The sequence below is a fragment of the Echeneis naucrates genome, chromosome 15, assembly GCF_900963305.1.
Source record: "Echeneis naucrates chromosome 15, fEcheNa1.1, whole genome shotgun sequence".
NCBI lineage: Eukaryota > Metazoa > Chordata > Actinopteri > Carangiformes > Echeneidae > Echeneis > Echeneis naucrates.
In genome coordinates, this window is record NC_042525.1 from 15,104,743 (window position 1) to 15,132,243 (window position 27,501).

General features: G+C 40.9%; 1 protein-coding gene across 2 annotated transcripts in view; it reads left to right on the plus strand.

The window, feature by feature from the left end:
• The window catches only part of slc8a1b (solute carrier family 8 member 1b), a 108,350-nt gene extending 87,878 nt beyond the window's left edge, over nucleotides 1-20,472 (plus strand). For both annotated transcript variants that reach the window (XM_029521948.1, XM_029521947.1), the window contains exons 6-11: nucleotides 2,627-2,772; nucleotides 5,330-5,429; nucleotides 13,858-14,043; nucleotides 14,251-14,340; nucleotides 18,920-19,023; nucleotides 19,339-20,472. In XM_029521948.1, the coding sequence (XP_029377808.1) occupies nucleotides 2,627-2,772; nucleotides 5,330-5,429; nucleotides 13,858-14,043; nucleotides 14,251-14,340; nucleotides 18,920-19,023; nucleotides 19,339-19,611 (899 nt within the window). In that variant the 3' untranslated portion in view covers nucleotides 19,612-20,472. The remainder of the gene's footprint in view (nucleotides 1-2,626; nucleotides 2,773-5,329; nucleotides 5,430-13,857; nucleotides 14,044-14,250; nucleotides 14,341-18,919; nucleotides 19,024-19,338) is intronic.
• The last annotated feature ends 7,029 nt before the right edge of the window (nucleotides 20,473-27,501 follow it).

Consider the following 27,501-nt stretch of genomic DNA (forward strand, 5'->3'; position numbering starts at 1 on the left):
TTCTATCTCTACTGTGGAACCAGGGACCTGTCAATGTGTGAAATCTCACACAGACCTGCTTCTCAGCAAATATGGACACATTTCGTCCAGAGACAAACACTGTTTCTGAGTCCAAAGGTTCATTGCTATATTTCAGCATATTTTTGTGCAATCAACACATTTGATCATTTAACTTACATGTATTTCAAACGCTACAATTTAAATGCAAACTTAAATTTGCCATTTTGATCATAAACCATAAGTCTGAGGAGCCAGAGGATGCCAGAAACTACCCAGTCGTGAAAGCATCCAATTCAACAACATTCTGCTCAACAAACTAGCCATGGCTGTTTGAGCATAGGGGTGATGGCATATGTTCAGTGAGCGGTGTTGTGTCATTTTGATCAAAAGCATCTGAGGTCAACATTTACACCTATCCTAAAGTGAATGAAGTTGTCGTCTAATATATAATAATAGCTTCAAAAATATGTCTTCAGGGTTACTGACTGAATAAGAAATGTGCGGCACAGAGGTAAGATCATATCCATATCATATTTTTTGTATAAATGTAGAAAAAAATGGCACAATTTCAAAATAAGATTAGTCATGAATATTTCCCCGTGTATTGAGACACTAAGCTATAATCTTCTGTATGCACGCAAACACGTGCGCGCACACACACTCACACCACGCTTACTCAGCCAAGACGGATACTACCGGGTCATATTCATCCCACATGAGGTTTAGTGAAGGGTGTTAATTGGGTTCATTAAATCACAATTACATTGTGTATAATAGTGTGCGAATCAAATCCACTGTAAATGAAAAATTGAACCTTGAAGGGCACATTAGGTGTTATTCTCATCAGCCAGTCTATTACCTATTCTCCCAGCAGACTGAAGTCATTTTAACTCATCCATATGCAATAAGTAAAATAAACAACCACTATGTTATAGAGGCTGTGAAATAGAGATTCTAATCCTGCCAGTGATGTGATTACTTTGTCTAAAAACTCAGCTGACTCTGACCGTTGTTTGCAACAACGGAAACCATCAGATGATTATTTTAATTTATCACTCACTTACATAACGCATCAGTCAATAGCAACACAAGCGCGGAGGCAGTAGCTTGAGTGTGATGTTGATATGGTAGCACAGAAACGTTGCCTGGATGGAAATAACAAGAAAAGAGGATGTGCATATACTCCAAACCTGGTTGGATATGTAAGGAACAAAATCTGACTGCAGGTGAAACAGTTTTTTATTTTATTCCACAAGAGAGGGAGACAGATCACTCTGTCTTTAACTAAATGAGGGTAAAATGGTCTTTTCAGCTGTTAATTGATGACCATGGACATAAATGAAGAATAATTGAGTTAAATCTGCTCGAACTACCACAAGGATGACGAGGCCAATATAAATTAGAATGAATAATTCTGCTTTATAGTCAAATAGATGATTTATTATATTACCTCAAGGGAAAAAAAGTGTTTCATGGGGAATATTTTCAAAATAAACAATTTCAGATGAGCGAGGACGTCTGTGCATCTTTGACAACAGCTACAGCGCCACAACATGTGTTCAGTTTGTGACTCCGAACTGCAAAACTGAACTGCAGTTTTGCAGTTCAGAGACACAAAATGAACTGCAGTTTTGCATGCCATGAGCAGACATCATGCTGATAGCAGCATTATAAAGCGTGAGCACCACACAAACATCAAAAAACACCCCAAATGACACTTGCAAGTAACTTTTAAAGCTTTTTATAGGGGAAAGTTAACTTCGCCAGCAAATGTTCAGATTATTACCTGCTGTTAAAGGTCTGCGGCTCTTGTGTTGTGTTGCTGTTAGTCAGTGCCGCCATCTGCCTAACAGTGACGTTAGCTTAATGTTTTTGGAGCTGACTGATTGCATGGGGGGGGGGGAAACCTGTCATCACAGATCTAACATCTTTATGGCTCTTCACTGCAAAAACAAGGGGAACAATCATCTTCCTTAGAGGACAGATCATGTGATTTTCAGATTACACCAATTTCAAATTGTCCACTGGAGTATTGGTTCCTCTGAACTCTTGACAATGTCACACCTATTTTGACAAAAGAGGTCCCGGCAGAAGTGTGAGTGAGTTATATGCTCCATTCTGTAACTCAGCTGAGAGGAACAAATGACCATGAACCAGCATAGACCTACAATGCACTGCATAATAAAGGCAGCCATTAGCATGAATAAGTGTTCCCACATGGAACACTTATCCATGGGGGAACTGTAAACATCTACTGTGGCCAGATGGGATGCTGTCATTAAAACATAAACATTATAAATTCCCACTCTGCTGAATCCATAATACTTCAAACAAATTGACAATTACTGTCCCAGTAGGGGTGATGGGAGTCCTCACATTTAACACGAATCAGGTTTTGTTCAAACTTAATGAGATGACACACCCTGAGGAATTCCTGCATCATTTGTTGGGCAGTACGGTGCCGCTCATTTAGAATGTCATCTTTAAATAGCTGAAACGTGTTATGTCAGCTATTCACATTTCATTTGTTCTTGCATTGAAAATGTCCTGAGCATTTCCTGAAAACACTTTACTGCTGTCAACTTACAGCTTCACTGTTGTCTGCCTTGTCTTGTTGTGTTTTTAGAGGAGCAGCTGAAGGAAGAGGAGGAGGAAGACGAGGCACTGACAGGAAAAGATGAAGAGGAGCGCCGCATCGCTGAGATGGGCCGTCCCATGCTGGGCGACCACGTCAAATTGGAGGTCATCATAGAGGAATCGTACGAGTTCAAGGTGAGGCAAGGAGCGTGATTGTATGTGTGGGCCGCATGATGCGATGGATCATAGTTACAGGTTTGATTAAAGGTTGATCAATCCAGCAGGGTTGTTAGCAGCACACCTTTTTTGATGTAAGGTTGAAATAAAATAATAAAAAAAGAAAAAAAGAAAAAAACAACTGCAGTGGACCAGCACAGTATCTTTGATTTAGAGGCTAGATGGAGGCAAGACAGTCGACACACACCATTAATCACTGGGGGGGCTGCAAATGCTGAAACCCCACAGAGATGCAGTACACATCAAGGATATTCTGCCACTGACAAATAACAAAACTGCATGTTGCTGATGTCTCAACCAACACTGATAAAAACAACACACAATCCCGTCCAATGATAAACCTCTCTGATGTTTACAGGAAATAATTGTGTGTGCATCCATCCCCTTCTCTCCCTCTCCTACGCAAACTCTTAATTCAAGTAGAGCTGTAATTACCATCCATATTACATTTTGTGTGTTTGTGTGTGTTATAATGCTTACTAATGTTCCTTGCTGTCAGTCCACCTACATGCTCACTCTAGACAGACAGTTAATAATACTCAGTAATAGCTCACCACTTGACAGGAAGCTATATTTTGTCAAGTAGTTTTGTACACTTAAATGCGGGTGTGTGCTTGTGTGTGAGTGTGATCTGCAGCCTATAGCTATCTGAAGTGCTCTCCATTGGCAGATAATGGAGTATAACAGTGTAAGTGCCTGACATAACAGATTGAAGGAGGAGAAAGAAAAGTTGGAAATGAATAATAATGAGATGAAAGTTTCCTTCTTAAGATTAAATTGTTCAAACAATAAAACCACTTAATAAATATACGTAATAAATATATCAGTAAACCTTAAATAAAAGGCAGTGGTGCAAATTATGTGTTTTAGTTTAGTGACAGTTTTTCTTGCTTATATGAAAGGAAGTTGGAACAGGTGAAGCTACTGTTTTCCTGTACCAATGTAAGATGTGCCTTCTGAACACAAAACTAAACCCTCAACTGGTTTTGCAACCTCTGTTTGTTCTCCCTAAACAGCCAAAGGACTGACTGTGGAGACAGTAAGAGCAGCTAGTTATCAATGTACGGATTAACTGTGTGTGTGTGTGTGTGTGGGTGTGGAGTGTAGCCATATGTTTTTTGTGACAGAACAGTGTCTGACTGATCTTGTGTTAACACTTTCTGGTGTTAGCCTCCAGTTCCTCTCTGTTTCCACCAGTGGGTGTTTCTTTTTAAAGTAGACATGTAAAGTCTCTGTGTAAATGCCAATTTTTCTCATCTTCACCTAAGTTTGTGGGGCCCAGGGACACGTCACATCAGCTGCATTTCCAATTACTTTATGTGCTTCAAACTGTACTTTCTCAAAATTTCACTTGAGTCCAGGGGTTCTAGGACGAGAGAGACACTTAAAACTGTGCTGGACGTGAGTATCTCTCACCCTGCTATATTATATCTGTGCACATGTGCAGAAACTCAAGTCCATTTCTAAAGAGTCTAAAGTAATGAACTGAGGAATGAAATGGAGAAGAAAGACAATGAGGTAAAAATAACAGCACTGCAAAAAAAAAAGCGAGAAAGTACCACAAAATCTTGCAGGGTATATAAAGTAGGTATAGAAGAAGCAGAATAAAGCTGGTAGTGTTCACGTTTGTGTGTCTGCTCAAACAATGAGGCCGTTTTACACCTCTAAGCTCCATTCAAGACAATGAGCATCCCAATTTCGCTCTGAAGTAGAGAGAAAAGCAGAGAGCAATCCCCACTGCTCCACTAATTAGAGTGTGATGTGTTTCCGTGCAAGCCTAAGTGTTTGATAGCACTATCTCAATCTGTCATAGCTTCTTGTGAAGAAAAGAACAAAAGCACATGCTAGGAATTAAGGCAATGAGAAAGGAAAAAAATGGAGGTGAAGAGTTTTAAAATGGATAGACAAATGAGTTTGGGAAGAAGTACGGAAAAATGTGTAGCATGTCTTTTGTTCTTTCAACTTCACAGTCTCGTGTAAATATTAGTGTTAAATCAATTTGGATTAATGTCCCATCCATACTGATACTGTTCATTTCCTGTTGTAAATATACCCAAATATTTTTGGACAGAATTTATAATAAATGGTGCAGCCATAAAATCTGTGTGGTTCACTGATTTGTGAGCTTCTGTCAGGACACGGAACATGCTGCTATGTGACGCTGAAAGACGATTCCTTTCATCCTTAATGATGCTGAAGAGGGAAACTGGTTCTGAAGGAGCTTTGTGCCTTGAAATATAAATATATACTCATCCACTGAACTGCAACACAAGCTGAGGTTCATTGTCGTAATCTACGTAGTACCACTTTTTAGTTTCTCCTTAAGAGTTAAAAAAATTGCGCTGACGAAAGGACACTGCCAGTTTTCTTTTTTTGTGCCATAAAACAATGCAATGGATTTTCTCATGCCAAACAAATAGAAAAAACCTGATTCTCAAAAGAAAATATTGACCTAATGATGTGGTGTTTTCTGGCTGATGTCTCTAACCATAGCTGTCCATCTGTCCCTTGGCAGAATACAGTGGACAAGCTGATAAAGAAGACCAACCTGGCTCTGCTGGTTGGAACCAACAGCTGGAGAGACCAGTTCATAGAGGCCATCACTGTGAGCGCAGGTGAGCTCTATGGATCGGTGTGCTAGTGTGCGTGCGTGTGTGTTTGTGCATCAATTTATTATGTTCAAGTATTCAGTCTTTTGTGATTGTGCAATAAGTTCTTTTTAGTTTGAACAGCAGCAGTTCTGTTGTATTCTGTTCATGGCCAATCTATCTAAAAGTATCAGATATCTCATTTTGATTGCGTGTGCATGTGTGATTGACTGGTTGGCTACTCTAAAGATCATGATTGCATCACCAGAAAAAAAAAAAAGTGGGCTGATTTCAGAGTGCCATGAAGTCAAGAGTGCGAGTGAGCGAGAGTGTGTGTGTGTGTGTGTGTGTGTGTGTGTGTGTGTTAATCATCATGGTTTTAATGGGTACTGGAAAAGTAACCTGGCTAGGTTTGATGGTTTGGGCAGACAAACACTGACCAGATGGCAGATTATGTTGAGAGTGTTTGTGGGAATGACTGTGTGTGTGTGTGTGTGTGTGTGTGTGTGTGTGTTTCCGCCTCCACAAGGAGATAAGGATCTGACTCTGTGTGTTGATGTATGACAGACAGGGCTAGAAGAATATGGGAATATTCAACACTACTGTCTTGACGGTGTCAAGCTCTTTTATGAGCTAAGGTGGCGTTAATGTCCCATGAAGAGGAAGTAAGAGAGTATACATGCTACGAGGGAGAGATAAAGACACTTGGTGAGAGAGGGAGCTCATATATAATGCAGAAACTGGCAGAGAAGGAGAGCGATGGAGCATACAAGCTGTGTGAAAAGCCCATTGAGGAAAAATTAACAAAGGTGGGCAAGACTGCATGCTTGGAGAGAAAGATTGTACGTGGAATTCAACAATATATGTATTTAGTTTTAGACGGTTGAAAAAGGGACAAAGAGAAATAACTCACACAGCAAGACAAGTCTTCTTTTCCACTGCAAGGAGTGGCATTAGTCGCTCTCCCTCTGAGTCTTTGCAGTCCTTTTTGTGAGTCTTTACTTACATAAATAAAGATGGCATAATCATTATACCTCCCCCTGTGGATTTTACCTGCAAAAGAGCTTTAATGTTTAGAACAACAAGCTTTTATAACCTCGCTGTGCCCATTAATTTGATGCAAATGGTTAAAGGAACAGTAAAAGAAATATCTTATGAGACCAAATCTAAGTGGGAAAACAGGTGAAACAGCTAGCCTGTGTCATTTTATTTTAAATCAATCTATTTTCACAAAATCACTGTGAATACACAGCGGGTCAAAAAAATTACTTAATTTGATGTTGCCATCTTTGAAATTGTCCTCCTGCTTGAGTATTGTTTGCCTACAGGCTGCTCAATCACTTCAGCGCCTTCAGATAACTTTATCCCGTTATTGTGGGTGCGTACGTGTGCATGTGTTTGTTTGTGCTTTAGTTAGCCTGCCTGACAGCCAGGCTTTGTTGGTGAGCTGATGCCATTAATGAAAAGGCCTTTCTTCACTCTCTTATCTGGGATTAGCTTGTCTAGGCTGACAGAGTGCCGTGTGTGTGTGTGTGTGTGTGTGTGTGTGTGTGTGTGTGTGTGTGTGTGTGTGTGTGTGTGTGTTAGGTAGGAGGACTAGGGGGCAGTCAGTGCAGTTTACACTGAGGAATATGCCTTTATTGTGAGACTCTCTCTGTCTCTATTTGAAACACACACAAACACAGCAGCCTTCATCATGATTCACAACACTAATATGTCTGCAAAATTACAACAGGTCAACTGCAACACAAGTTCAAATCAAATTCAAACTGGAGGCTGATTGCTTCTGTCAGGGTCTTAAAACCTGAAGCTGACTGGATTGCTGCACGTCTGAGTGTCTGACATTAGGAGGTGATTGGATGCTTACAGATCAAAGTAGCAAATGATTGGTTAGACAGACATCCAGCTGTGTTATAGCAACTTTCTGTTTAAGCTTGTTTCCTGAGAACAAGTAATAAAGTGAATGCTGAGAGACATGACAGAGAGTATCAATTGAGAAGGTATCGATACTGCCGAGCATCTAAATTTCTTGGAAACCGTCAAAGAGAGTAAAGATTATATTTTACAGTTTAAGTCATTAAGGGTCAGCAAAATAAAATAAAAAAGGAGGGGTGAGGGGGTGAGAAGATGGAAGAAGAGGAGCAGAGATCAGTCAGAAACAATTACAACTGCGGTCATTATCACCAGCTTCCATCATCTGATTTCACTGCACAGGCCTAAGACTGATTCACACTCAGCATGTTTGCAAGTGTTTATTTGGCTCAGTTGATTTGGAGAAGTTAGAACAATGGCAGTTTGTGTGCCGCTAAATAACCTTGTTGCAGCGCCTGAAAACACAAAGCTGATTTGTTTTCCCGAAAGTATTGCTGTGTGTATTTTCACAGCTAAGTCTAGTTAAAACAAGCCGCAGTAAAATGTGTGATGTGCTCAAACTGAGATGCTTCTTTATGTCCAATAATGTGCTCCGAAGGAAAAATCAGATGTCTAACTGTGCTGAGTTTAAGGAGGGATTGTGGCCATATTACACTAAGCCTTGTACGGTGTAGAGTGCATTAAATCCAGCTCAGCAAGAATTATGCCATCTTGTCTTATCTGAATAAACTGAAATCAGCAAAGATAATGTCTTATTTGATGGATTTAAGTAGGTTTATTACAGTCCAAACTCCACCACTTTCACTTCCTTTACTCACTGCGCTTGTTTAATTGCACTGGCTTTTTTCCCCCCACGTCTCCCACACTCTCTTTCCATTTGCCCCCTCCACTTAATTACTGTGATGGAAAATTCTGACATTAAACTGTTTTGCTAGTCAACCCCGGTTATAGTGACCTCTGTCGTATGTTCATGGGACCGTAAGTTGCTTGCATAATCCTGTGATGGCATTGTCAGACACAGAGAAGATACAGCCGAAGTTTACCAATAAAGAAAAGAACATGCATGCAAGATTAATGAATCCTCTTGTGGAATGCAAATACGTTAAACCCTTAATGGAGGGATTGGGAGTGAATGAGGAAACCTGGCTGTGACATAAGGCCACACCAGGATCAATTCTTCTCGTCTTGGATGGACGGACGGACGGATGGATGGATGGACAGAGGAGTAGAAGGCTGAAGTTAGAGGTGGAAAAGAGATATGGCACGATGAAGCCGAAGGTCATCTCAAACAATAACTTGGCATAGTAAGACGAAAGCGGGAGAGAAAGACAGATGCTCAGAGGGCAGGAAGGAAAAAGGAAGAAAAGAGTTGGGAAATGCAACAGTGGTGACATAACAGTGATTGGGAAAGACATTTTGATGGATGGAAAAACTCTTCCAGCAATACAAAAAGCAAATGAGCTGAAATGGCTTCAAAACATCTCATTACTGTCTAGAAGGTGGGAAGAGAAAATGAGGAAGAAAAAAAAAAGACGGAGGGCAATTAGTCACGTAACAAATAAGACAAATGACTAATGATCTCAGACATCTGTTCAATGAGTTTGTGCGTTGTTGTTGTGGACATGTAGAACTGAGGCACACTTTTTCTTTTACAAAAATGATGCCACACACGATTACACAGTTAAACCGAAATGGAGGCACGCCGTAACTTGGCAGCTCATCCTCTCAAAAGCACATTGCTGGTTCAAGGGCATGAACAAGTCCAGAGCAGCTGTCAGCGATACGGTGGTGGATTTAATATACACTGATAAGTTTGTTTTATTCCATCGTTCTCTCCTCTTCACTCACATTCTCTCGTTCTCTCTCTCTCTCCATTACGCCCCCTCACTCTCTTATCTCACGTTAGATTAGAATCAAGATGAACATCACATTAAAGGAGCTTCAAATATTGCTTCATCTTGACCGGTGACATTTGGCTTTTCTCATTGTCTTGCTCACCCTCACTCTCCATCTGAGCTGGCAGATCTGGATCTCCATGCTGACAAACCTTCCACAAGCAATTCCGGCCACATATATGGCAACAAATCAGTTGGCACTCATCAGCTCATCGGTTCCATTACGGTACATGAAGACTGTGCATTTGGCTTTTGCTAAGATGGCAGCCATAACCATCACCGCATCGTAACGCCAGTGTGGCCCTCCCACTGAAGTCCGCACATGCACACGGACATGCAAACAAAAGGCTTCACAGACCATGACATTCATTTAAAAGCAAATAAAACTGCACTTAGCCAGCCATTAAAGCCCTCTGAAATGGCACTGTGCTTGTGTTTTGTGTGTGTATGTGCGTGCATGTACACTGACCCGTTTTCCCCTGTGTTGGTCTTTTCATGTTGGTTGCGCGGCTGATGGGGGTATATCCCGAGATAAACTAACACAGAGAGACAGCGGAAGATTGTTTTCATCAGTGTGCCGTTGTGCATGCACAGTATGTGACAAGCCTGTCAGGGTGTGCACTAGTGAGCAACTTGATTCCATAAAATTCTTAATGAATTTACTGTCATTTGCATGTCTGTTTCAAGTGTTTCCTTTTGTGTGCTGCACGAGTATTGCACAATACATTTCATGTGTATGTACCTGGAAGGACACTGTAAGGCAGCATGTTGCAAGACCTACTCATGACTATAATCATTCCTCCTGTACCTACTCACAGGATAGAGACAGCAGAGAAACAATAAATCGTTGACTTTCTCAGCTTGCCTTTTTTTTTTTTTGTCCGCTCGTTTTGTTTTTTCTTTTTGTTTTTTTTTGGGGGGGGGGTTTATGCTATGTTAAGTGAACATGAACATGGCCTCTATCTTTTTCCTTGCAGCCAGCGTAATGCTCATGACACAACCTGATTTTCGAATATCATAACATATTTTTGTGTTTCTATGGCGCTGTGCACAGGCAGCACAGCGGCATAGTCGTTAGCGCCGTTGGCCCGCAATAAAGGTCACGGGTTCGGTGCCCAGCCTGGGTCCTTTCTATGCTGCGCTTCCATATTCTCCCTGTCTGCGTGGGTTTCCTCCCACCATCTCGGCTAACTCTACGGACTCTAAATTGTCCGTAGGTCTCAATGCGAATGTGTGTGTTGGCCCTGTGATGGACTGATGACCTGTCCAGGGTGTACCCTGCCCCTCGCCCGGAACGTTGGCTTGGATTGGCTCCAGAACCCCGTGACCCAGAAACAGAAAAGCGGTAGAAGATGGATGGATGTTTGTGCACAGGGGGAAGAAACAGGTTATAGAAGTCTTAAAACTAGGCTCCAGGGTTCACTGCGTATGTTGGCTGCAGGTCATCCAGATAGTACAGTACAGGTATAAAGATGGAAAAAACATTCAAGACATGTTTGGAATGTGATCACTCAGACAAATGCACCCTGGGAAATATTGAATAATCTGTAATAATACATATGAAATGATCTGCCACAGTCGGATTATTCTCAACGCCTTTTCATCATAGACCAAAAACATTTTACTCTTTCAAATGACTAAAATTGCTCTCACCGTAGAGCTTTACAGTATGCAAGGAAGTGAGATCAGATCACAAGTGGGCAAGATACACATGAAGACATGCTGATACAAGGTCTGTACAAGATTTAATACTTTCACGACTACAATTTTTGCCTAAGGCTGACCAAGCTGTCCGTTGCTCAACCTGATCATCAGCGACAAAAGATGCTGTGCTGCCAGCAGCTTTCTGACAGATTATGTTCAACAAGAACATAATCTTTTTGAGCTGGACTGTTCAACAAGAGAAGCGGTGCAAACAGGCACAATGAGATGGAGAAAGGAGTCAATGGGAAGCAAATCAAGGAGGGGGGAGGGGGCGGTTGTTAGGACAGGGAGGGGGAAAAAGTGAAAGAGATTGATGTGCAGCCACTCCATACTCCAGTGCCCTGTAATTACTAGGACCACACCATGCTGTTCATCACCTGCTCCTGTGTGTGTGTGTGTGTGTGTGTGTGCATAGGAAGAGGTTATTTATGGGTGTGTATGTGACTCCACACTTCACTGTAGTGTGGGTATTCAGGGAAAAGCAGAGGACCAAGCAGGGAAGTCGGTGTAGCTGACTTCAGACATGTTCACTGAAGGGTTTAGTGCCAATTAACATCACTTGGATATAAAAGACACCAAGAGAAAGAAACCTGCTCATTTTTCATGTTGGTGGGAATGGTTGGCCATTTTGACGATGCACTAAACATAGTAATCGGTTTTGACGACTACAAAAGAAATCGAAATGTAAAGTCCTTATATGGGGATGCAGAGTCTTGGTTGAAGGTCTTTGGCATGCAAAAAACAAGCAGTTCTATGCAGCTGCCTTCATTGTACTGTAGCTCCCGTCAGCACCTGTCTGCCCTTGTCTGTTGTGAACAACCTATAATTTCCATCCTTTCAATGATGAGTGACAATAAATGTGTGACTCACTAAATGATGATTATTTCATTGATTTGTTGATTTACTGACTGAGCTGCTTGAGACAACTGCTGTTATGAAATACCCAAAAGAGCAGAGACAAATTATTTCAAAAGCCTCTTCGAGGTTCTTTGTTCTCACCGTTTCTAACTCGCATTATTTCAATTGTTTTCAATTATTATGTTCTCTTAATGACTTTTATGTCGTGGTTTACTGAGGAAAGGCAACCTTGTGTAACTGTCACCTGTCTGTGTGATGCTCTCCAGTGACTCTCCAGTTCCTGTTTGACAGCCTGACTCCGTGCGTGTGTGGGTAGACGGATGGGTGTGTATGTGCTGTCGTTGTGGGCGTGTGTGTGAGACAGACAGGATGACAGGACCACTGGAACACAAATCTAAATATGAGCTCGTCAGCATGACACACACTCGCACACATCCATCACACAGCTGCCATAGTAAAGTTAAGGATGTTGCTTGCATGTTTGACATAAGGTGGAATTTGTTTGGTCAAGAAAATCTTAAAAATCTGGGATATGAGATATCAGTGGAGGCTGGACTGGTTAAATAAAAACATCACTGTGTTTGACGATGTGTGGATGAATGACAGTCTGTATTTCTCTTCTGTGATGAGTCTGTGAACGGATTACATGCACATTTCTTTGTTTTTTTTTTCCCCCTGTGCTTGTTTTCTTATGGTTCTGTCTTTAAATGTGTCTTCTTTCTATTGATGTGTGTGTTTGGATGTGTTTTGCAAAAGCCTGGTGGCTAGTCATAGGAAGCCCCATATGACTTCTCCAGAATCCCTCTCTCTCTCTACTTCTGTAATCTGAAGTGATTGGAGGATCATTATTCAGCAACTCACTGGTGATGTGGCCAAACAAGCTTCTGCTTGTTTGGCCACATCAGCCTCAAAGCCCTGTGTGTGTTATGTTCTGTAAACATGCAGTAGTATGAATAATTCCTACAAGTCCCCTGAGTGCAGACCGTATAACTTGAAGCACACAGTCCCATACACTCAAGCGTGTGCGGCTTGCTTGGCTAGCTGCCTGTGGAGAAGAGCTGCAGACCACTTCTGTCCTGACCTATGAGAATGCAGCTTCTGGGCACGCTCAGTGAGCAGCAAGAGAGAAAACACTAATTCCCCTGTAAGGCAAGAAAAGGAATACTAATGTATGGATGTATGCATGGGTACAATGAGACACATGCTGGTGCCTCTCACTAGACCAGTCAGTGTTAGCAGGTGTCGGATTAGCATGAGATGCTAACCACTGAAGAACTGCTACAGATATCATTTTGTAATTTTTATTGTTGCTTGCTGTATTTTTACTGCAAGTAATGTGGTTTTATTATTATTATTATTATTATTATTATTAACAAGACACAGTACAAGATATAGATATACATTATTTGTATTTGGACACAGCAACACACAAAAGCTGTCTTCAACAGTATGAAGAAATAATACCTCAGCAGGAAGTGGCTGAAGGAGGCTCTCCACAGATCAGTTTAGGGTGCATGCAGGTTCTGTGTATCTACTTTTGGCATTTGGATGCATCAGCAGCTCTTAAAGGGTTAATAGGCTCTAGTGACTGAGTAACGAGTGAAATCAATCAGAGATCGTGGCTTTTCTCGGATTTACCCAGTCAGCGTTTTTTCAGTAAACAGCAGGTCGTCACGTTTATTCATTAATTTAACTCATTTTTAAATGGAACAGAACAACAGGCAAATACAGAGAGGAGTGTCTAGACTAGGTGTGTGTGTGTGTGTGTGTGTGTGTGATTTAAATTTAATGTATCAAGTATCCCACACTCAGACGTATAAACGATCGCATGCATACCAAACCCCAGCAGTATGAGGCATCCTGGTGCAGTCATTAGACTTTGATAATGAAATCGTGCACACACGCCTGGATCAGTGAATCAGGTGATGTTAAATATACCTTATGCCCGCTCCGCTTTAGCCAAAGCCAGAGACAGAGTCCTCTAATCCTTTGTACTGTACTTCAGGTGATGGACAGGTAAAACTTCTGTCATAATTTCCCAGCAGGGAGAAGCTGATTTTTGTGAAATTCAACTTCATGTGAAAGCCAAAATGTGTGTGATCAAATGAAAATGCTCTGTCCACAAGGCGAGGATGATGATGACGAAGAGTGTGGGGAAGAGAAGCTGCCATCATGTTTCGACTACGTCATGCACTTCCTCACCGTCTTCTGGAAGGTTCTGTTCGCCTTCGTCCCACCCACAGAGTACTGGAACGGCTGGGCCTGTTTCGTCGTCTCCATCTGCATGATTGGACTGCTCACCGCCATCATTGGTGAGATCACAACTGACAAGAGCAGCTCAAAATGAAACAATATTTGATAATGAAACCTGACATGCAATTAATGGGGGGAAAAGAAATTCTCATGACAGGGTTCTTTATTTATGCACAGTAACATCGATACACAAAAATATTTTTGCATTTTTGCAATTTTTTTTTTGCATTGTCTGTTTTATATCTGTTTCTTTCTTATCTCTACAGGAGACCTTGCTTCTCATTTCGGCTGCACGGTGGGCCTGAAAGATTCAGTCACAGCTGTGGTGTTTGTTGCACTGGGAACCTCTGTGCCAGGTCAGTGTGTGTGTGTGTGTGTGTGTGTGTGTGTGTGTGTGTGAGAGAGAGACAGAGAGAGAGAGTGTTGGGAACTGATATCCTTTTTATATTCTATATTAGCATGTACTGTACGTGTGAGCCGATATTGATTGACAGAAAGAAATAGATTCAAGTTAATCAATGATCTCCTTCTGGGCATATGCTTTCACTTTTTTTATTAACTGCTTCACCTTTTGTTTATAGGAGAACCCCGCCCCCACCCAAAAAAAAAAAAATCTTTTTTTGTGAAGTTGTATTTCCAGTCTACACACCAACACACACCAGAATATTTCCACCCAATGATGGCTGGGTCTAAGCCTTCATTAACGTCAATTCAATTTCAAACAAAAACAATCCATAAAATGTGTGTGAAAGTGAAAGTGTGTATTTGTGTAGAGACAACAATCACAAAGATGTTTACACCACAGAGAAGCAATAAAGTCGTTTATTACTTTGGTTTTTAATGAGTTAAAGGATCTGCCCCCAAATCCAATCCAGCTATTGGGATTTTGGAAAACTGACATTTTTGCTTATTTATGCACTGGTCCAACAGGCAAAAGAAAAAAAAATTAAATAAAAAAATCTATTGAAATAACTGCTTAATGAAGAAAATGATATGTTAAATGATAATCATTGTTTCATTGAGGACAGACCTGCCCAAATTTGTTCACAGTGAACATCCATGGGAAAAAAACCGGGGGGGGGGTTCACCGTGGCAGTGTTCTTCAGTCCCTCCAGTGTATTCTTATATGTGTGAGCCTGTTAGACAGAGTGCTGTGTCTGCAGGCAGCAGCATGGATCATCCTCTAAACGTGAAGAATGACCACTGGCTACAACAGTGGGCTAAATGCATTTTAACCTCGGCCCCAGTCTCTGCACACACGCGCACGCACACATACACGTCAGCTGAGGTGCTCGGCGTATAAAATGCCAGCCAACATAGAAACAAAACAGTTTAACTTTGATTAAATTGAAGAACAGACTCAAACGCTCTTGGAATACGTTCATTATACATTAAAGCTTGACCTGGTGTCTGCACGTGCTTCAGCCCCATGAATACACTTGAGCTGGGATAACCATGCATTATTAGCATCGGCCTATTTATCATGTCAGACTTAAGCGGTCGCTGTTCTCCCATTTAAGTACCTCTGGGGTTAAAGTTATGTGTTACATACTATTTTACCCACATGCACCTGCACTGTATGCCCACTTCCAAACGTTATATTTCCACATACAAAAACAGAAATGAGTACTTACTAAAAGTTAAATTGATGGACAAGCACGCAAAGCTCTTTGAAAACACATAGAGCCCCATAGACAATATGTCTGCAGAGCTGAAACAAAGTGATTCAGCCGTTCAGAGGCTTTCAACCTGATTAACACAACCTCCAGTGGCTCACACACTCGCACAAAGAAACAGACCTCCAGTTCTGTGGCTATTAGTGAAAATAAAACCCATCCTGTGCTGTGGTTCAATCGTGATTAACCTCGTTTATCACAGTTAGCCAGGCTTACACACTCACAAACACACACAGGGATAGGAAGCAAACAAATCCACAAAAGTGAAGCTGTTAAAGGATAATTAGAACCACTAAAAGATCTAAATTTGTTATCGCTTTGGGATTCAGTTCAGTTATATGACTCCACAGTACATTTAAATATACTGTGGAGTTCATAACCGAGTATCATTTTATGTCATTCCTCACCAGGGGAGTCAAGATACACAACTGAGGTCTAACCTCAAAATAGTTCACCCGTACTAAGGCTCAGCAAACAAAGACAGCCAGGGACAAGAAATAGGGAAAGTGAGGGCAAGGGGCGAATTCAAAAGCAGGTAGTGTTGGAGACAATAGCAGCCAAAAACAGATAACCATGGTGGCAGGTCCTAAATGACAAAGGCAAGCACAGAATGAATGAACAATTACATAACTGTGAGAGAGTTAGAAGTCTGAGTTCTGGACAGTAAGGCATTAACTGAGAATTTATCACCACAGTTTTGTAATTGTTGACATATTTAAGCTCCTAAACACATCAAGTGCATTGAAACTTGCTGAAGTGGCTTGTCTGCAAACATCCTGCAACAAATGATTTAGCTGATCCACAGAACGTAGGGGGACAATGGCAGAGAAGAGAATAATCAGTGGAAACCTTTTGAAGGAATAGCATTGCTGCCAAAGGCTGATTTGAGCAACTGAAGCTCAATATTTGCTTCAAAAAAATGTCCATTATTGTGTAGGACCTTTGTGTACCTGATATCCAACTGGTCTCTGGAGTTTGATATGAACTGTCCAGCCAGTTATATCACAACCTCATCGACCCTCATCTAATTGAAACAAAAGGGATTTTATCAATATCATCAGAACAACTATTCACAAACATTTGAACGTTTAAAGTAATTTATCAAGAAAATAGCTGTCTCTGTTTTATATAATTTTAAATATACTGTTTACCTCGTTGGGGAAATTATAATGTTTTTCCCCTTTCATTTCATTGACTGACTGACTGATCAATAATCCCAAGAATCAGTCAGCTAAACTCTTGATTTATGGCATTGGAAGAAGTGTTCACACCTATTAATAGATTATCTCGAAAAGTTTTCATGTAAGATTTGTTTTGGATGTCCCAAGTTAGGGATGTGTGATATTTCTAGCATCCCTAACTGTTTGGCATTTCCCCCATCACCGAAGCTGGCCACCAAGCAAAACATTTCGACGTGCAGGAGGAGTGCCAAATTGCCATGAGCATGAGTACTCTCCAACGAGTCCTTCCATTTCGAGGGTCGGTGGGAAAAGGGGAGCGGAGGAGAGAGGAGGCGGGGGTTGATTGACAGAAGGGAAGGGTTCTCTGCAGGGACGACATACTCTCACAGAAGGAGCTGCTGAGCGGAACCTGTTTCTCACAAACGCACTAATACACACGTGCTGCTACTCAACATGCAAGCAACCACGCACTCGCCCACTCAAGCAGCCACACAAACACTCAAAGAGCAATTGATGCACACGCACACACACACGTGCCTTTGCCAGCTGGTGGAGGAATGGCCTCAGATTGGACCCAGGTGGCATTGTTCACAAACACACAGACACTCTATGTATATTGTACACACACACAAACACTCGCTCACTCGTATGTAGGCAGGCAGCCACAAATGTATAAAGCCTCAATGCTCTCACATACACACAGTTAATCCCTACCAGGCCTGTCCTTGAAGCTTTAAAGTGGATGGAGTGATTTGTCTTTACTGGACACTCTCCTTGGCCCATTGCCTCATTCACCCTCCCACCCTCTCTCATCTGCGCAGTCCTCTTCGGGTCTTCCTATTGTCCTCTTTTCCACCACCAGTTTGGCTGCCACTTCAAGAAAAAGCCCACCTCCTCTTTTTCTCTTTCACTTCCTTTTTCAGTTTTCATCTACTCTCACTGTATTCACCATATAAAAGCAAGAGGACATGAATCAGCAAGGAATAGACTAAAAGCCAGAGAATTAGTTCAGGAAAAGAGGACGGAGCCTTTGACTGTTTGAACAGTCTTTGTGATATTAAGGAAGATCCTATTGTTGAGCTTTGGAGGACTTTACTAAGCCGTTTTCAGTGCAGAAAGGAAAACTGGCAGACATGTAACGTAGGGGGAAAATTTTGGGACATCACAGCACTCATTATTTTTCAGGCCAAGGTTTGTTTACCCCTGCAATGTGAGATTTAGCCTTGTCATTTACTGATCTTGGTCCAAATATGGCCCATGCTGGCTGCCATCGACAGAACACTGTAACAGGATTAAAGATTGCGGTTTCTAATTTAAGGTTCCCTGTCAAAATGTGGAAAATAGGATTTGCACACTGTTCTGTATTAATAATTATAAGTGTTCTGCATTTATCAAGAATGTCCTTCCCTATCACTTTGGTCTTGTGTAGCTCACAAAAGACTGGGAGCTTTGTAAGCCTTAATTTACACAGAATAACAACTAGCACTGATTAATTATATTAATCAGTGCAATGTTCAATACAAAAATTAATGAGTAATATACAGAGCATCCACCAAGGCTTAATTATCTCCATAGGAACCTTTATTTTTTGAGCAGTATCGCACTGCTGAGAAGAGAGAAAGAACAGAACAGTTATGTAAGAGTATCTTAAGTTTGGACTGATGGTGGCAGAAGGAGAAAGGCCAAGTTGTCACCAGCTTCAAAATTTCTGCTCGTGTTACTGTCAACTAAGTATTTAAGACAAGTTCCTTTCAAAAAATGGTCTAATGTTGAAGCTATAGAAAGGTCATTGTTTCACTTGAAGTCAGCGTTCCAATGCCTTTCCAAAGCTCTTTTCCATTGGTCAAAAAACCAAATAAGACTCACGTTTTTTGTCTGCAGTGGAAAAGGGCACGTTCACTCCCTTGTCTACTCCAGAGCCATTTGACCGGTCACACTTACAGGAGATGCAACCTGAACGTGGCCGCCTCCCCTGTCTCTCTTTGTGTTTACATGCGTTCAGTCGATGCGTGTGATGAATTAAAAACATTTAGAAAGTGATTACACACCTGATCTTCTTCCCTTCTCTCTCGATTCAGATACCTTTGCCAGTAAGGTAGCTGCTACCCAGGATCAGTATGCAGACGCATCCATTGGTAACGTGACAGGCTCCAACGCTGTCAATGTTTTCTTGGGAATCGGGGTGAGTATGAGCTCATCTACCGAGACATTGACTGGTTCATATTTTGTGTGAACGCAGTGCTGCTTGTCATGGTGCCACACAGCGATAAATACGCTCCTCTGTAAAAACAACCAAACAGATATGCTACTCTATGAATTCTGCCTTTAATGCAGCTCCTTTTGAAATGTTATTGCAAAGGTATATGGTTGATGCAGCCAGTACAGAACAGCCATCTGTCACTTGTGATGACATCCACTTTTGCCAAAGTGTCCTCAGCCGCTGTAAACTGTCACTACATCTCACCGTATTCAATTTGACTGTCATGATGCTTGACAGGTGGCATGGTCCATCGCAGCCATTTACCATCACATCAAGGGGGAGGAATTCAGGGTGGATCCTGGCACATTGGCCTTCTCCGTCACCCTCTTCACCATCTTTGCCTTCGTCTGCGTTGCCACACTGATGTACCGACGGCGGCCAGAGATCGGTGGAGAGCTGGGTGGGCCTCGGACTTCGAAGGCCCTGACCACCATGCTGTTCGTCAGCCTGTGGCTCCTCTACATCCTCTTTTCCTCACTGGAGGCCTACTGCCACATCCAGGGCTTCTAAGATGATAGGAGGCGATGAAGGAAAGGGTGAGACAGAAGGAGAACAAAGAAGAAGAAACCAAGGGCAGGTGGGTGGTAATTAAGGCTGTCTCATTGATCTATCACTCCCTCCCGCTACGCAATAGATTGATTGTTGGATGAATGGATGGATGTACAGATGAAGAAATGAAGGACACATCATAGCATCTAAGAACAGAACGGAAATAAGTATGGATACATGGACGGACGACAGCAAACCAGAGAATCATAGGAGCTCGAGGAAATGGCTCAGAAGATGTAAAAGTGGTGGACAAGCAAATAAACTATGGAATACTTATTTTTTTCTCGTTGTATACATCCAAACCAGTCAAGCTCTCCTAAAGCTGTCCCTCTTTTAAATATTAAAAACTAATACCGAAGTCTCAAACACGCAAAAAGACATACACAATACTCCCCAGCTGATTCGGCTATACAAAAATCTAAACAAAATGAGAAGAAGCTAAAACTGATGGATGCGCCACTCACACCTGATAGGTCGTGTGGTCTCAACATTTTGGATTCAGCTCCAGTAAAAGTCATGCTGTCAGTACAGTATGTACATGCATGATCAGCATGATACTGAAAACACAATCAGAAGAAACCTGATATAATGCCACAGCTATTTCCTGACAGCAAACTGTGTGATTGCTAGTGTTTGACTGTGTGTTTCTGTGTCCGTGTGGTGTGGGAAGATGGTCAAGTACTGTGAAAAAAAACAAAAGAAGAAGAAAAAAAAAATTGCCTGTCGTTTTGCTGTCTCCCCGTGAGACAGGAAATGCTTTCGTATTTGGAGGTCTCTTTGAACCTCGCTCTCCCAGCTTGTAGAAATGCTGACCGAGCCTTTTTTTTTTTTTTTTTTTTTTTTTTTTGGTGGGAGGGCGCGTTGGATGAAATGAACAGAACATTGCTGAGGTTAGAAATGTAAATACAAAGAGCTGACCCTACATTACAGCTCAACTATTTTCTTTCTGATCGTCTTGGTTTCCTCATGCGCTCCTGGATGGGTCCTCTTTCTGTTGCTTTATACTGTAGATGTAAATTGTTTAAGGTCTAATTTGAGAAGGGGTTAGTGTGCTTTTACCTTTAATAAGGCCATGTCTGAGAGGACAAAATGGCCGCACTACCGTTTAAAGCTGTTAGAGAATTGATTATCATTGCATAAATATCTAGGTTACTTACGTGTGTTTGTGTGTGGTTTTAACTGTGGAATTCTGCTAACTGGTTTTCCACAAATGAGATTTCCACCACCATGTGTCAATCATGACATTGCAATAGACTTTTAAAACGTTTAGGTACCACCCACAGTGAAACCTCATGTCTTTTAACTGCGTCTGTCATTGTTTCTCACTTTAACGCACCTTTTCTGTTAGTTCACTCAACAGCTCTGATTTTCCCTTTGTGTCTTAAACAACTCCACCTGGCTGGTCAGTGGACCAATCAAAATCCTCAAGGGCTTTGTAAAAACCAACCACTAAATCCCTAACAATGACCCTTGATTTGTGATTCTTCACATAGATTGGTCCTTGAGGGGCTATTTGACAGGGATTTGTATTCCTTAACCTGATGCATCACTTGCTTAGTTGTTGGGACTTATCTTCAGTGTGGCTATAACTCCATGAAACCAGAGTTACCCAAGTATCAGAAAAGCAGACGAGGTTTTAACTGTTCTGAGTGAGAATTTGTCTCCATTTATATAAATTACATTCGGATTTATTCCAAATTGGATCATACATGCCATTTTCTTTTCCCAAGCCACCTTCACTCATTAGTACAATGTACAAGTCTTCACTCATGTGAATCATGAAGGCCTTAGCCCAAAGTAAGCAATGAACAGCTGAGCGTGCATTATGCCCTTATTCCAGGGCATGTGTTTTCTCCTGAGTAAAGATTCCTGATGTAATCTGCATGATTCACTGGTCCATGGCAGCCCTGGAAACCAGCTTTACTTCAGCAGCTAGTTTTCATTCTCACCACCGTAGCCATCTGATGATGGAACAGTTGGAAAATATTTATTGGTGTTGAGGAAATATGTCGATAACAGGTAGTGGCAAACACCGTCGTCTTACAGAAGCATTGTAGGGAAATCCAGCAAAAGATGACATGTAATCTCAGACAGCCAGACTCACAGAGGTATTTCAACTGAAACCCTTATATAAGCCATTCAAATGGCAGGATGGACAACCACGTCCAGAAGCGAGACCTCTTGGATGCTGTCTTGAAAAGTGAGTGCTCCAAGTTAGGCTCCCTGGTTTATCTGTTCCTATCCAGCAAGTTCAAATGCAAGTGGACTTCCTTTCAAATTTCACTTGACTTTTCATGTTGCAGTAATTTTGTCCATGTCTGTAGAAATAATGAGTCTATTATCTGCTCATTTTTTCAGCGAGCTCATTAATGTCATCTTCGGGCCCAGTGAGCTGATGCTAATTAGCTACGCAGCCTTGGTGATCTACCTTGTTGAAGAATTAATCATCTTTGTAATACTGTAGTAGGAAGCGTGGGTCCAGGCCAAAGTGCAACTATGTTTATGAATACATACAAGTTTATGATACAGACCCACACAGGTTGTACTAATAAATCCTCTGTAGAGTCATTTTATTGTTTAAGGGATAACAACTAACACTGTATCTCAGCCCTCCCCCACGAGAGTTTTGAGCTTGAATGTTGAAGATTTGTGTGCACAATGGAAAATAGAGCCGGTAGAATGTGTTTCCACCCAAAAATAATGTGGTCATAGTTTAAAAAGGCAACTACAGGATTTTCAAAGCCACTAGGAGCACTTCTGAAGCATCTGCTGAAGTACTAAGCTACCTTGTAAACATTTCTTGATACCTGCTTTCAGGAGCATGAACACAATTAACACTAAACTTCACGTTAAACTGCAATCACAGTAGACTAACATCAGGCACTAGCTGCTGGGAATCATCATGAAAATTCACAAAAGACCTAGATGCTGAGAAGATTTGTGTTTTTACGCCCAAATGAAAAACACAAATGTCCAAAAAGAGTGTCTACAATCGACAAACCCTCGGCTGTCAGAGAGGGTTGCATTTCAGACTGTTAACCATTTTACTTGTTCAGCCAAAACCAGAGAGCTCTTGTACGTACATAAATCTTACTGTGTATGTAGGTATAAAGTCCATAGTTTGTGAAATGGCACTATACTGTACGCATCAGAATTGGCCAGAATTTTCCTGCTGATGTTGTGTTTTTTTACTCGATGTTTAATATAATAAGTAGTATTTTAAATGTCATCCGTAAAGTACATAGTCTGGGCTAGAAGTAATCCATTTAAAACTTGGCAACAATCTCGTAGACAGCTTTCAAGCCCTGTGGGAGAGCGGAGCTGAGCAGAGCCCTGGATTGGATGAGTTTGGTAAATCCGGACTGTCTGGAGAATGACATATACCGCATAAAATTAAAATGCTCCAAATGACACCCCTGGAGTAGAGAACCACGACAGACTTTTCATGGTTGTAACACAAACATTGAACGTTTTTGGGCGTGTCTCCACGTGAAATAGAAAATGAAATAACCTGTTGACCGCCAAAATGAAAAACAAATGCGCTGTCTGATCGCTTGCATTCGCCAAACTCTGCAGTGTAAGGCTCTCTGCAGCTGGAGTAGCTGTCATAGCCTCGAAGTGGAAGTTTACCCCTGTTTTGCAAAGGGAATTCTTTCTAACGGAAACTTAATATTCACAGTCCAACCTGTAAAGGGTTTTATAAACAAGAGATCTTTCTTAAAACACCAAATATTATTCATATTTCATTTCCATTCTGAAAAGAGACAAAAGACACCTTGATGTTGCTTTAACTCTAACCAGAATCTTTCTATTTAAATTTGTATGCGTTTGTCTCTTCACTGGCATGAAGCTGTCGGTTTATACACTGTAAAAAGTTATGCTAGTTTGTGCAGAGAAAGAAATTTTACATTTTAGAAGCTGTTTTCATCTTTTTTTTTTAATAACTCTAACAGGGTGTAAATTATCTTTCATATCGATAAATCATGGTGGATTTACTTAAAACGTGCCTGATTTGTCAGAGTGAACTAGATTAAAAGCTTGCAATATTCTAGTTGTTTGCGTTAAGTTAGCTTGCTGCACAATTTTTTCAGATTTTTTTATTTATTTTTTTTTCCCCATCAATGGTAAGGTTGTTCTTTTTTTTAAGACACCAGTTTTGTTGCCCCACCTCTCTTTGACTTTCCAGGTAGCCTGACGGGACACTAATAGCAGGTCAACCACAGCTGTTCAGAGCCCAACTGGGTTTTGACCAAGGTGACACAGTTAAAGGTTAAACTGCGACTCGGATTGTAAGTGTCCAGCCAAGTTCTCGGCCATATAAATAACGGCAAATGCACTTCAATTTAGCTTCCTGTCTCGGTTTGGAATTTTGAGGTACAACAGGTCAAAGGTTACCCAGGCCATCACTGTACATACAGTAAGACACTCAGAGCAAGAAAGGAGTAGAGAAACAAACTGAAAATTATAGTATTTTTTGTTTTGTTTGTTTGTTTATTTTAACCTACGGTGGTGTTTGAAGAAGTGGGTGGGTTTTGAAATGAAGGAAAAGCATTGCACTGGTTCTTTTTGCTTATGTGTAACGGCTGCTATGTTGTTTCGTTAAAAAATTTTCTTCTGATGTAAACAACAACAGAGATTTTTTTTTTGATGTAAACAATAATAATGTTGTAACTGGTGTAAAAAAAAAAAAAAAAAACAAGAAAGAAAAAAATACAATTGTATTGAATAAGTTGAATAACATCAACAACATTGCTTCTGATATAGAGATCGATGATGCTTTTCGTTGCTTCATCTCTTCTTAAGTGACTGTCTGGCGGACTGAGGAGTACACAAACGCAACACCAAACAGACGGACAAACAAACAAATGCAAGGAAGGACAAACAGCACTGCTGGTACGAGCTGAGCGACAACTAAGACTGAGGAAAAACACTACAAGAGCTATTTTCCACCCCTAATGTAACAAGCAAAATGTAAATGAATGATAATGAGAGGAAGGAGAAGGAAGACAGAGATGAATATTCAAGAAAAAAAACATGAAGATACAGCCATATGTTGATTTCTGGGCCAGTGAGAGAGAAATGGACGTCTCCTGCCCAGCATGTGTATTGTTACGGTGTCTATCTGTCCCTCTGTGTGTCTTTCCCACTCTCTTCCCGTCTTTCTTTCTCGGCCTATCTGCTGCCAGAGTAACCAAAACAGGCAGTGGTCTTTTTGTTCTGTCTTTTCTTCCCAGATCCCCGCTGACCCTCCGTGTCCCTCTGCCATGTTTTCTATATTTTGGAATGTCAATGTGCTACTTGTTGATACTGTGCATGAATGATAACATGTCTGTATATAGTTATAGAGAATCGTATCCCATTCCCCCCCAGTGTTGACAAAAAAAGAAAGAGGAAGAAGAAAAAAAAAAAGGGTCTGAATGTTGTACAGATTCAGGTTCTCTGTTCATCTTTTACTCTGTTCAGTTACTTTTTTTATGTATGTAGAGCTTAACAACAGTATGTTTTTAATTTAAACGAAGATGATGACGAAGATGTCTTCTGTTTTGGAGTAACTTGCACATGACTAATTAAGTTGTTTTTGTTGTTTAAAAAAAAAAAGGCAATATCTGCTGTTATTGAATGAGAGATGAGATCTTCAAGGAGTTATTCATCTTAAATAAATAATCTGTACAGGAGTTGCATGGGTTACTTGTACAAAAAAGACACTGCTTGCTACTTCTAATACCATGGCTGTATTCTCTGACAGAGGGTGAGGAATACTGTATGTACATCTAAAGGTTATTTTGTCATTAAGAAATAATAATATTGTGTATATACTGTACAGTGTTATAAGTGAGGTGGACTGTATGGCCATCGCACTAACTATAGAGAATTAATTCTACATATTTATTTAAAGGAAACGAAACACTCACTACACTCAAGAATGACATATATTGCCTTTTTGGAGAAGTTGTATTTTGCTTGAAAGCTTGTTTCTTTATATCTCTGCCTCTCATTTTCTTCTCAGTCATCGTTTATTTGATCTGTCTCTTTCCCTCCTCCTGTCTTTTTCCTTTCCCTCCTTTATTTTTCTGTTGGAGGGGCATTTCAGACACGCTTTGTTCAGTCTTCTCGCTGTTTCACTCATATTTTTCCACTCTGGCTAACTCTCTAAGTCAACGGTATCTCCACACCTGCTTCTATTCTACAGTTTGTTCTATCCGTCCTCTTACGTGCAAAGCCGTCTTTACTTTAAATATAACTGTCTGTGTCATCATATGCGTGACTCTCACTAAGGATCATTTTGTCTGTACTTGAGTCACCATTTGTCAATTCAGAGCCGTCTGTCATCTTCCTTACTGAATCCTTTTCTCTTAGTCTTCATCCTCCCTTTTTCCATCTCCATATGCTTCATCCATGGCCTTTTTCTTTCCTTCTCTGTCCTTCTCTTCGCTCTCACGGGATGTAGTCAGGAATTTCATGTTTGTCAATATGATTTGGTGTGTTTTTTAAAATGGAATAATAACCACAACAGTTATAATGTTATTAAGGAAGATGATTTCTTTTTGCCACTGTCTGTGTGCGTGTGAGTATTTCTCTTAAGGGTTTTTTTTTTGTTTGTTTTTGGTGGGGGGGGAGATTTTTGTTGAACACCAACTGATAGAAGGAAAGTTGTATGTGTGTTGCCACTAACTGTGACTGCTCTCCATGATACATGGTACTTCTGATAAAACCTATAAAATAAAGTTTGGGATACCCTGTTTCAGAGACCCTGCAAGTCCAGTGCCTATTTACGGTGTGTGCGTGTTTGTGTGTGACGTCCAATCTGAATCTATTGAAAGCTCAATTATCATGCACATTTACATTCTTTACATTCTCATTTAGTGAAATTAAATTAAGTTATAACCAGCTCTCATCTCACTCTCTCTCTCTATCGCTATCTATCACTCAACCTTGCTTACAAGCAAACATCTATTTTCTTTAATATGTTCAGGCTTTCGATGATGAAAATTACATTTGTCTGAAAGGCTGGCATCTCATTAACTGACTCATCTTACAAGTCCATTATATCAGATGTAAGTGACGGCTGCATCGCATCTGATTAATTCTGCCTGTTTCTTATGTCGTCCTATGAAAAAAGTAATTAATGTGTATTGTGTTTTCCTGCTGCTTTTCCCTTTGACATATTTTATTCACTATGTCTTTGTCTGAGAAGATTCGGAGAGAGGAAACATTAGTTTGTGTTAAAAGAAAAGCTCATTTTAATCTAACACAATAAAAATATACAGAATACAGAGAATGAAATGCTTGAATAATGGACAAATCAAATTTGCTGTTGGTAATAAACTCTGAACCGGGAACAGTGAAGTTCTTATTTATAGCAAATGCACTGCTTCAGTTTTAAGCAGCAGCCTTTTCCTTATCTAGTTTGTCATATGTTTGTGTTACAGTGTGACAAAGTTCCTTAGTTCAGCCTAACATGGCAGAGCAGCAGCAGCCATGAATCAGAGGGGTTTGTTCAGAGAAATAGGCCATTGTCACAGAAGAAAACACACATGTTGTAAATAATTACATTAATCGTGGCTAATTTCCACTTAGATGCTTCTGTTTCAGGCAGCTGGAGATGTGCAGAGCCCCTTAGTCACCCTTGTTGACTGAAATCAGCCTTTTCGCAATCAGCGGCTCAGTCCCTGCTGTGCGACCACCAGCTGACTGCCAGTGTCCAATCATGCTCATGCACATGTACAGCGCAGCCATGAAAACCTGACAAGTCTCACTGTGCTCACACAAACACTGTTAACTGGCACAGCTCCCTCCACCACACCCACGTCCTCTTGATGAGCTATATTTGTTTGGTATTGTTGACCGAGA